At 41.0% G+C, this 12371-nt stretch overlaps 1 protein-coding gene across 1 annotated transcript; it reads left to right on the top strand.

Annotated features, from left to right (window-relative positions):
* Positions 1-8768: 8768 nt before the first annotated feature.
* Positions 8769-12173, top strand: LOC147321156 (aquaporin-11-like). The gene is made up of 3 exons (XM_086309464.1): positions 8769-9451; positions 9916-10032; positions 10305-12173. Exons 1-3 carry the CDS (start codon positions 8863-8865, stop codon positions 10409-10411), a joined length of 813 nt encoding a protein of 270 aa, XP_086165590.1. The 5' UTR covers positions 8769-8862; the 3' UTR covers positions 10412-12173.
* The last annotated feature ends 198 nt before the right edge of the window (positions 12174-12371 follow it).

Below are 12371 nucleotides of genomic sequence, written 5' to 3' on the forward strand. Positions count from 1 at the left end.
CAACAGTAACACAGAGAAAACAGGAAACCCCATCAATCAGACAACCCGCTGTGACCAAGCACTTAGGCGAAAGTGGGAAGAAACCTCCAGCAGAATCAGGTGAGACTGGTTGGGGTTGAGGGGAGGAACACAGGACAAAGACATGCTGTGGAAGAGAGCCATAGTTTCATAATAACTCATAATAAAATGCAGAGAGGTGTATGAACACATAGTGAGTGAAAACGGGTGACAGGAGAAACACCCAGTGCATCATGGGAAGTCCCTAGCAGTCTAAGCCCATTGCAGCATAAGTGAGGATTTGGGGTCACCTGATGCACCCCCAACTATAAGCTTTGTCAAAAAGTAAAGTTTTAAGCCTAGCCTTAAAAGTAGAGATGTGTCTGTTCTAGGACCCACAAGCAAACCAGCAGTCTGAGAGCGAAGTGTCCTAATGGGGTGATACAGTACTACAAGGTCATTAAGATAAGACGGCACCTGATGATTCAAGAACTTGTATGTGAGGATCAGGATTTTCAATTCTATTTTGGATTTAACTGGAAACCAATGAAGAGAAGCCGATATAGGAGAAATATGCTCTCTCTTTCTAGTCCCTGTCAGTGCTCTTGCTGCAGCATTTTGGACCAACTGAAAGCTTTTCAGGGAGTTTTTAGGGCATCCTGATAATAACAAATTACAGTAGTCCAGCCTAGAAGTCATAAATGCATGAAATAGTTTTTTAGTGTCACTCTGCATAGAAGTGAAAATGTATGCTGTGACTTCTAATGATACTGCCTAAGAGACACATGTATAAATCTTTAATTTCACAGGTCACTGAAAGATCAATCCGAGTCCATCCCAGGCTACTCCGGCTAGCAATGTTACTGGTATGAAAACATCTACTATCCACTATAATTTAGGTGATTCATCCAGTTTCATGTCAGAGATGGGGGTCTCAAGAAAGACAAACCCACTATTTATTGTTTAAGTATTTTATACATAAAACTGTACAAATAATCAGCTTGTTTTACATTATATGAAAAAAAAATGAGGAAACCATGATAAATGTTGTAAAGACTCACCTTTCAGCGCACTCACTCACTTCACCAAATTCACCTTGTTTCTTTTCCTCACACTTGATTGGGTCTGGTGCTTGCCCTTAATTGCACTCACCTGTCACACATTATATAAGGACTGCACTCACCTACAGCTCACTTTCACTCCTTCTTTCCCACATGGGTGTCAGCTGAGGTGAGTTTTTGTTTGGGTCTCCTCAGTTCACGTATTCTAATTTAATGAATGACTTACATCAAATTTTGTTTCTTTTCAGAGTTAGCAGTCCATGTGTGTCCTTCAATACTGATTATTCAGTTAAATGAGAAACCTGTAAGTGATTGATGACTTCATTCTCATTCTGATCAGATGAGCCCATGATGGTAACAAGCTCCCGCTTCCTCTGAACCACCTCCTCCTTACAATAAACGACAAAATATTAACAAACAGAAGAAAAATTTAGGTGAGCATGTTTTTTTCCTTTCCAATATCAATGAACAGTCTTGGAATATCTGTATAGCTGGTCATCTGTTTGCAAACCTGTAGAAATTCAATTATATTGATTTTGCATACGTTCATAGCAGTTGCTTTAAGGTGCTTTAGTTTTATTAAGTGAACAATAGATGATCTTTGAGCAGCAAGTTCAGTGAGGGTCAGGATCTGCTCCATCTGGAGGTGAAGGTAAAGAAGAGGAAAAGAGCACAGACCTCACGAGAGAGAGAAGAGAAAAATTTAATGACAAATAGATGGCATAAAAACACTAGGGGAGTGACAAGAGGAGAGTCCTTCAGCAGCACAACTAAGGGGTGAATGCATTCTGAATACGAGAGCAGAAAAGGGGAAAAAAATCATCCTGAATCATCCGGATTCATTTTTTCCTAATGACACAGTTAACAGTCTGTACAGAGTTTTCATCGGATTGCAGTGCACCCCCGAGTCTGGTCATGCTTTCCATCTCATGCTCTTCCGCCCCCTGAATGGCTAATGTGTCATCTCTCCGGTCCAGACAGGAACTCTGCTTTCTGAATATCAAGTGAAGTTAAAGCCCAAACAAAGTGATTCCTTCACTAACATCTACAGGGTGGGCCATTTATATGGATACACCGTAATAACATGGGAATGGTTGGTGATATTAAAGTCCTGTTTGTGGCACATTAGTATATGTGAGGGGGCAAACTCCTCAAGATGGGTGGTGACCATGGTGGCCATTTAGAAGTCGGCCATCTTGGATACAACTTTTGTTTTTTCAATAGGAAGAGGGCCATGTGACACATCAAACTTATTGGTAATGTCACAAGAAAAACAATGGTGTGCTTGGTTTCAACGTAACTTTATTCTTTCATGAGTTATTTACAAGCTTCTGACCACTTATAAAATGTGTTCAATGTGCTGCCCATTGTGTTGGATTGTCAATGCAACCCTCTTCTCCCACTCTTCACACACTGATAGCAACACCGCAGGAGAAATGCCAGCACAGGCATCCAGTATCCGTAGTTTCAGGTGCCAAAGATAAAAGTCTAAGGGGGTCAGATCGGGGGAGCTTGGGGGCCATTCAACTGGCCCACGACCACCAATCCACTTTCCAGGAAACTGTTCATCTAGGAATGCTCGGACCTGGCACCCATAATGTGGTGGTGCACCATCTTGCTGGAAAAACTCAGGGAACGTGCCAGCTTCAGTGCATAAAGAGGGAAACACATCATCATGTAGCAATTTCAAATATCCAGTGGCCTTGAAGTTTCCATTGATGAAGAATGGACCCACTATTGTCGTACCCCATATACCACACCAAACCATCACTTTTGTTGGTCCAACAGTCTTGGAGGGATCCATCCAATGTGGGTTAGTGTCAGACCAATAGTGGTGTTTTTGTTTGTTAACGTCACCATTCACATAAAAGTTTGCCTCATCACTGAACAAAATCTTCTGCGTGAACTGAGGGTCCTGTTCCAATTTTTGTTTTGCCCGTTCTGCAAATTCTGTGCGCCGATCTGGGTCATCCTCGTTGAGATGCTGCAGTAGCTGGAGTTTGTAAGGGTGCCATTTGTGAGTAGCTAATATCTGCCAAAGGGATGTTCGACTAATGCCACTCTCCAGTGACATGCGGCGAGTGCTACACTGTGGGCTCTTGCTGAATGAAGCTAGGACAGCCACTGATGTTTTTCTTCATTAGTGACAGTTTTCTTGCGTCCACATTTTGGCAAATCCAACACTGAACCAGTTTCACGGAACTTAGCAAGCAGTTTGCTAACTGTAGTATGGGAGATGGGTGGTCTCGTAGGGTGTCTTGCATTGAAATCTGCTGCAATGACCCGGTTACTGCGTTCACCAGATATCAACACAATTTCGATCTGCTCCTCACGTGTTAACCTCTTCGACATGTCAATGGCTGTGAACAAAGAGAAACTTGTAAATAACTCATGAAAGAATAAAGTTACGTTGAAACCAAGCACACCATTGTTTTTCTTGTGACATTACCAATAAGTTTGATGTGTCACATGGCCCTCTTCCTATTGGAAAAAAAACAAAAGTTGTATCCAAGATGGCCGACTTCTAAATGGTCACCATGGTCACCACCCATCTTGAGGAGTTTGCCCCCTCACATATACTCATGTGCCACAAACAGGACTTTAATATCACCAACCATTCCCATGTTATTACGGTGTATCCATATAAATGGCCCACCCTGTACACCCGCAGATAGAGCTTTGTTTACATGAACCTCTTAAAGCAGATAAATAGCTGCTTTTACACCATAAACAGAATAAATGTCTAGTAGTTCATCTTGTTTTGCTTGAACTTTTATTCCCACTGGGTGGGCAGACTCCCACTGCAGCTGCCGGACAGACTTTGTAAATATTAACAAATTCTGCACAAATAGGAAATGCCAAGTCAGGCAGATCACAAGCAGCAGCATGTGAAGGACAATGGTAGAAATAGTCTAGTTCAATTTAACATAAAGAAAATGTAAGAGTGTAAAGCAGCTTGAGTTCAGCCTTTATATAATGTAAAGCGGAGGTTGATGAGATGTTACTTAGCAGATTTTTTTTTTAAGTCAAAGTTCATTTTCTTTCCATCGCTGAAATGCTAATCAAACAGTAATTAATGGATGGAATAGCTCATTTTACATTCCAGACCAAAGCAGCAGCGGCCCAACTAATCCCACCATGGTAATAGCACTTCTGTACTGCAGGCCTGAGCTTTTACAGACATCATGTGAGGGAGCGACACGTGAGGATGCAAATGTCAAATGCAGGGAAACTGGTCATTAAAGTCTATTTGATGTCCAACACTGCAAACTTCCTCCAGGCATTCATTGTTGCTGCCCATCAAACTAAAATACGTTCAATTGTTTGGATCTCTTGATCGGATGAGTTACGGGTTTTTGGATCATACCACAGCATCTCAATTAAAAATCAGTCCTAACCTTAAGCCCCAAAAGGTTGATTCTGATATAAAATAAAATAAAATGCATTTTCAAAACCATTAAGAACCAGTTAGAAAAATGGTAAGGACAAAAAATATAATTAGACAATTAAAAAAAAAAAAAATCATGTATAAAACAATCTGCATGTATAAACAATAAAATGATCTTATGGATCGCAGGGAGTCACGTATAACATTTAATATGCAAAATGGAAACAGATTTCCAGCTACTAGTCAGGAGTCCAGCAGAACCAGATGAAATCAGGTAATTGGTGCTTTGTTCAGTTTAACATGAGCTGCAGTAATCTAGTGTCAGTAATCTAATCTGTGTCTTAACAGAAAAGAATAACTGCATATTGTCTGCATAGTAATGTAAGAAATGCATACAAAGAATGTGTCCAGAAATTCATCCCCGAGGGTCACTGATGAGGCTATCCATTTATTAATATGATTTCTGAAATATTTGATAAATATGATGAAACGTCTTTTTAAAGAAGTGTCAGAGAAACCAATCCAACTCCAGTCTGTCAGAGTGAATGGTATGATCAATGATTTGACTGGAATATATATGAAAATGTGTTTTTGCCCTCAACCACTCCAAGTAACTGATGGGCCACAGCTTTTGAGGATTTTAAAAATTATTAGAAGTTTGGAAATGGGCCTGTAGTCAATGCTTTTTCTTTTAAGTTAACAGATGACAGTGGCTGTTTTTAAGTAATCTGGCATGCACCCAGATGATAGATAATAACTCCGCATCCCTGGTTGAAATGTATTTTTGATGCACCATTAGAAAATGTATACTTCAGGCAACTTGCATGCCTTTGGACTCTAAAGACACTGCAGCACCCGAAGGGAACTTCTGATATAAATTTTCTCACATTATTGAATGCATATAGAAAATTGTATCACACTGTGTGTAGGCTTTTCTTGCACAGAAAGACAAATACTTGGCATGTTGAATAAACCTACATAAATGATCATCAACACCAGACCCTGTCGATGGTGTTAAACAGGAACTGATGGTTGTGCCTATTATTGCTAATCAAGCTAGAGAAACGGGATATTCTTGCATCTTTTAAGTCAGTTGAACGAGGTTAATAACTACTTTGTGTGCTGGTAGCCCACATGGAGGTTTTTTCCATCTAGGTTCAGCTTTTCTGCTCTCTCATCTATGATGACAAATATGATCATTGATCCAAGGTAAAAGAACGACTGGAGCAAATTTGGATTTTAAGGAGGCCACATTATCAAGAGCTGCACAATTAGAAGAATTAGATTAAATGTAAGATCAGATGAAAGCAGATTTCAGAACTTTGAGAATTCAGAGCGGGATTTAGGAGGCTGCTGATAAACAATGGACCAAACTAATTCTTTAAAAATTGTTGGGTGGACAAAGTTCCACAAGGGGGCAGCAATCCCCAGCCAAATCTGCTTAATACAAAAAAATAAGGAAATAGTTTAGAGTAAAAGATTTATTGGACAAAGATCTGCAGTTAAGAAGGCCAATAACTGTTAAACTGTCAGGCTGTGATTTACAGGGCACAGGAATGAAATTATTAGGTCCGGAAGTAGAAATGTGATCATTTTGCCCTTATTACAGGGATTGGTAAAATTGGTATCTGAAGAATGAGGTTAGTGAGTTACTAATTAGAATAATGGGCAACGATTATGGCTGAGCATTATGGTTGTGGACACAGGAGGCCTGTAAAGGGAGCTAGTACAGAAAACCGAAGTACAGCTCACCACGTGAGCTGGAGAAAGGATAGAGGGATGTAGACAGACGGTATATTATTACTGTCTGTCTGAATTATTACTTATTATGCAAATCTTACATCTCAATGTCAGTGTACTCCATTTTTATATTGCATTAGCGTAACTGCAGCCACCTGGAGCAATTATCCAGTGTTTTTGGGAACACTGGGGGCAAATATTGATAATGTATACTTTATTTATTGATCCCCGTGGGGAAATTCCTCTCTGCATTTAACCCATTCACTCCTTGAAGCAGAAATAAGCACAGCTGGATAGAATTATTACTTAAATCTCATCTATGCAAGTCTTACATAGACATGGTCAAGAGGACCTACTGAAATTCAATCTAAGCATCAGAATGGGGCAGAAAGGTGACTACACGTGGCAGGCTGGTCTGAGTATTTCAGAACCTGCTGATATGCTTGGCATTTATCCAGTGAGTGGCAGCTCTCTGGGCAATGGCCAGACCACTTTGAGCCAATAGAAAGACAACAGTCTGAATGCACAACATGTAGAACCTTGAAGCAGAGGGGCTACAGCGGCAGAAGACCACGCCAGCAAAAAGAAAAGCTCAAAGGCAAGTTCACCGACACTGGACAAAAAATGTTGCCTGATCTGATGGGCCTCCATTTCTGCTGTGACTTTTGGATGGTAGGATCAGAACTGACCTGTTTGGATGGGGAACAGGAGATTAACATCGTGCATGTTCACCTGATGAATCTGTGTGTGTTTCAAAGAACGTTGCTGAGTCTATGTCAGGCACTAGCGTGGTATACCAACTAAAGTGGCCAGTTAATATAGGTCAAAGGATGCTGTGCAAACAGAAAACCAGTTTTCATGACTGTTGAAAACTTCTCTCTTACACAGTAACACCATATCCATAAAACATGGAACTCCCCCCTCTACATGTAGAGGATCACCACCACTGCACCCTGGATATTAGCACAGGGTGTATGAAAGGTGCTCCAATGCCTTTCTCCTGCTACAGTTCATGTGCACACACCTGCATGATGTTTAAAACCTGTCAGAACAGGTTTTCAATGAACTGTCTGATTTCCGATGCCTCTGCCTGAACTTCTCACTGGTAGCGAGGTCAAATGTTAAGCCCTTCAAAATATTTACCTCCCCATTCCTGATTTGACTTTTCAAAATAAAGCATGGGTTCCTATGGGACACTAAAAATAACTCGAGGCCAAACAGGAAAATTAATAGTCAGCAGGTCTGGGGTGCACCCCACCTTTAACTGTGTCAGCTGAAGTAACTCCACCCTGCCTGTTAGTGGATGAAATCATGCCTGTTTTTTGTTTTGTTATTTGTTATTTAACACTTTGTAGACAGAAATGGAACCAAGCGCTATAAGGAACAGACCAGTTCGTAGTTACAGAGGACTATGAGTGCCAACATGAACAAATACATTGTTAATTAAATGTATCAATTAAAACTGGAAATATTTAATTAAATTGAATCATAATTATATATTTAATCAATTTCCCATTGTAATTTGACGCATTTTATTAAATATGTAATTATACGTTTATTTAATTCGTTTTGGCACTCGGGGCCCTCCAAAGTGGTGGACATTTAATGTCATTATTAATCCAAAAATTCTGACTTGCAAAAGTCCATCTAAAGGCCAACAAAGAGACCGTTCCCACTCACATTCACGTCTAGGGCCAATTTAGAATCACCAGTTAAGCTAACATTCGTGTCTTTGGGCTGTTGAAGGAAGCCAGAGCAGTGTGTGAGTATAGTTAACATTTTTCTGGTTTTGTACAAAACCTCGCCACATATTGGAAAAGCATTTCTTACAGAAAGAGCATGGAACTATGTGCCTTTACAGGCATGTGTGGTGTGATCAGCAGGAACATGAACTGCATAGAAAGTTACAGCAGCAAAAGAAGAGGACTGTCCCCACGTTTGAGCTTTGAATGGGAGAAATGGTGACTGCATCATATCTAAAGAGAGACTCGGTGAAAACAGACTCGATACAGAGATCAGTCATGTTTTACAATGTTTATAATTAATATTCTGTGTTTTTGTGCTTTTACCCCTTTTTTTTTTTTTTTTGCATTTACATTACATTATACAGATTTTAATGCTGTCACAGGTATGTGCCGGTTTTCCTTTGTTTAGATTTTTTTTTTTTTTTTTAAAGAATAATACAGTAAATTAGAACTGCGTGTTGTAAAACATCGAATTACAAACTGAAAGAGAAAGTGCCCTCAGGCTGACTCTTGTAGCCGGTTTGATAAGGATGCTTGCTGTAAGTAATCCCGCCAATCACTGCAGCTCCCCATTTATTGCCCACTTTTAGTAGTTGGCCTTTAAAGTCACTGTGGATTTATCTATTTCTTTTTACCACGAAAACATATTACACCTCTATGGAGTTTTTTTTTCATGCTTATATTCTGACTGAAAATGTGGAACAAAGCGGTGTCTCGCTGGCACTTAAGTATTTTGACTCTAAATACTTTTAATTATCAGGCATTCAAATCCCCACTTTTATTTTGAAGGCGGTCTCAATCCGTGCGCCTTGACGCAGCAGCGTGGATCAAGTAGACTTTACTCTGACAGATAAGTCCTGAAAGTTGCCCCGTCACGAGGAGCGGCTTATGCATTGAGGTCAGACCGTGTGGGGCAGTGAAGAGCCGGGAGATGACCTACCTGTGGGTTTCCGTAGCGGTGCTGGGGGTTTCGGTGCTCCTCAGCGAGCTGATCCGCTCCGCAGCGCGTGTGTTCCCGAGAGATTACCGGATTTACCTGCTGGAGGCGGCGTCCACATTCCAGCTCTGCTGCTGCACGCATGAACTCAAACTGCTGGGAGACTCGGCCCACCTGGAGCTCAGTTACGGCCTGGCTCTCACCTACACGGTGACTCTTGTCCACTTGGTAACTTTCCAGGACGCGACCTGTAACCCCACCGCGGCTCTAGAGAGTGTGTGCCGCGGGACCCGCAGCTTAAGAGCGGCCGGCGTCCTCATTATGCTCCAATTCGCAGCTGCCGTCGCCTCGCAGTCTTATGTCGCCTCCGTGTGGTCGCAGGGTCTCTCCGACATTCACCTGCAGCACCAGAGCACTGACTTCAGGTGCTTCGATCCCCTAGGCGGGACGCTGCTGGAGGCCGCGGTGGTGGAGCTGGCCTGCGCCTTCGTTTTCCAGGCTGCCTGCATGCACGTCCACAAACTGGACGAAAGACTCCAGGTGCACTTCATCGCTGCTGTTGTAACGGCAGCAGTTTATGCAGGTGTGTTAATGAGGGGCACTTCCTACTCTTCACAAGTCTAAACAAGTAAATGAAACCCCCTTTAAATAGAAAGGGTCACAGTTTGTGCCCCGTACACCGCACAGACCCGGAAAACTTTTTTTTTTCTTTTTTTTTCTTTTTTTTTTTTAATGTTAAGAACAATCCTGCACATGAATACTGGCAATCACCCTGCCATGGTTTCTGTCAGAAACATTGTACTGTCCTGGGAACCACAACATAGACCTACAAGAAATCAAGATCTAAACGGCACAACTAAAATACTGATCACAATCCTACTAAATCCAGAATTTAAACCATCCTGTCAGCCTTTGTTCTTGCAAAAGTGCAATTATTAAATGCAGCAAGCATGCATATTTACCCTCCTCAGCATGTGGGTTAAAAGTGTAGATGGTTCCATGCCCATAAAGTAAATTAATTATTCTTCCATCTTTTGTTTTGTGCAGGTGGAGAGATTTCCGGAGCCGTTTTCAACCCAGTATTGGCCTTCTCAGTTCAGTTCCCCTGCAGCGGCCACACCTACCTGGAGTACTGTTTTGTGTACTGGCTGGGACCAGTTTTAGGTAAGCAGCAGACTGGAGTCCACTCTTTATGATCTCATGTCCACTTTTAGATGTGAGTGTGGTATTTGTTGTCTTTTCTAACTCTCGGCAAATAAGATAACTGACTAAGCGCTCAGGACCGACCTGCTCTACAAGCTACTCCATGGTTCGATTAGGATGACTGTCCTCTAAATAAAGAAGCTTGGCCTGTCATTTAAATGCACGACTCATACCTGACATATGTCTGCTTGTTGTTACCAAAATAACTTCCTGTGTCTAACGTGTGTGTGCAGGCGTGGTGAGCTGCATCCTGCTGTTTGAGAAGATCATCCCTTTCCTGTTTGGTGGGAGTACCGTTGGGCTGGACGTTCCTGCCATCCAGAAAAAGAAGACCCAGTAGGTGCGAGGGGGAAAAGCCGTGCCTGTTTTATTCCTCATGTCTTAACGGATAACAGCAGCACAGCCAGCTTTTGTTTTTCTTTTGTTATTAATGCTGCACTGCAGGGTTGCCTCACCTTCAAAATGTCTGTGAACACATAAAAAAACAATACACACTGTAATGTGTGGGTACTGTCAGGGTAAAACGCACTTTTACTGTCACTGAACAGCAAATGTCAGCTAAGATGTCAAATACACTGTTAGAAAGCTGGCAGCTAATCGGAACACAAAAGTGGCTTCAGTTTCTCACTAAAAGATGACAAATGTGCTTCATACAGAGGCTCAAACCTGCTGTTAAAACACTATTTTAAATGTTAAAAATAACATATGCATTCTGTGGCTTAAGGTTGACCTAAAATCTTAATTCTTCTTTCTTCATGTGCAATTAAATGTTAGCTATAATACCACTGCAGCTACCAAAAAGCATAAATTTTCTAGTTGCCCTACATTTAACAGGAAAACAGCCCTGGATATGCACGGTTAGTGCCATTTTTATCAATAGTTATTTTCATGAATCTTAGTCTTAAGATTTAAGCACAAATATTTAAAGTATTGCCAAAAAATAACGTGAAAATTGTCATAAGCACAACAACGATGAATGTATGCACTATTAAGCTGAATGTATATTTGTGCTTATGTCATCGCACATGTGACGAAGCTGAAGAACAACAGAAGCGCACAGATTTTAAAAATACGGACAGAGCACAAGCAGCTAAGTGGTTAATATGCAAACAAGTAGGTGTGATGGTGCACCTACTAAAATGTATCTTTTTCTCTATGAAGTCTGGTAGATTCATGACTTTAATTATTTATGCTGCTCCCTTATTTCCCATGAGCGTCACCACAGCGGATGGATCCGGCTTGCACGACCCTTCCATTTATTTTGGTTTGGCACGCCATTAGGAGTACAATAGCCTGGGTCTGTTCTGGATTGCGGGAGCCACATTCCAAGCTTTTCTTAAGCTTGATATCACTGATATCAGGACATGTTTTCAGAGGTGTGAAGAAAGATCCCCGGTTCGAGACCAGAAGAAGACTCCAATCCATTTGAGGTTGTGCCTGGAAGGTTATTCTGTGTATGGATCAGCTGTGGCAATCTCTCGTTAATAAGAGAGCAGCAGAAAGAATTTAAGACACATGCAGCCACGTACAATCTCCAAATGCCATAAAACAACATTATAAAAGTGTTTAATTCACTCTTATTGCCAAACTGGGTGTTGTTGGAGAAAAGGACTGCAGATGTTTGGTTTTATTAACCATGTTTTCAAAGCCTTAAACCTTCAGATGTCTTGCTTTTCTACTTCATGTAGCATGTTAAAGAAAACTGGACCTCAGTTGTAGGACATGCTAATGGTGATGGTTGGTTTTGGGTGACTAAACCTTTGATCTTTTATTGGTTTAATCTCACGTTTGGCTCGTTAACGCGTCTGTCTGGTAGTTTACTGTATTTAAAGGTTCAGGTGCTAGAATTATACTGTATGTGGTGCTGGTGGGACTTTGGTGTTTTATTTTTGGGGCACAACACTGAATCTGAAGTTTCTGTGCATAAAGACAATTGATCTTAAAAAACTTCTACAGTGACAGTTTCTGATTGTAAAACTGGGATAATTATTTTAAATAAGAATGTGGTTTAAAAACATTTGTCTGTGAACAAAATGTATAGTGGTTTTCTATAATGTTGTAATTTAAATGCAGTATTTTGATTAAAAATATGTCTGAAAAATGTTAAATGCTGTGTTTTTATTGGAAGGTGGCAGGGAAGTTTCCATGCAGACATTCGTGGGTCCTCGGATGAGGAATTGTAGTCATTTAGATCCAATTTGAGGATAAATACAAAGACTAGCCAAACAAATCTGCCTAGAATGTGTGTAGTGTAGTTTATATATCATACATACAGTAAATGTGTCATTTGGGGTCTTTTC

Source organism: Aulonocara sp. 'chitande type north' Nkhata Bay, linkage group LG10, assembly GCF_057382095.1.
Source record: "Aulonocara sp. 'chitande type north' Nkhata Bay isolate Kocher_YH1m ecotype deep benthic linkage group LG10, A_spYH_male_GT1.1, whole genome shotgun sequence".
Classification (NCBI taxonomy): Eukaryota; Metazoa; Chordata; class Actinopteri; order Cichliformes; family Cichlidae; genus Aulonocara; species Aulonocara sp. 'chitande type north' Nkhata Bay.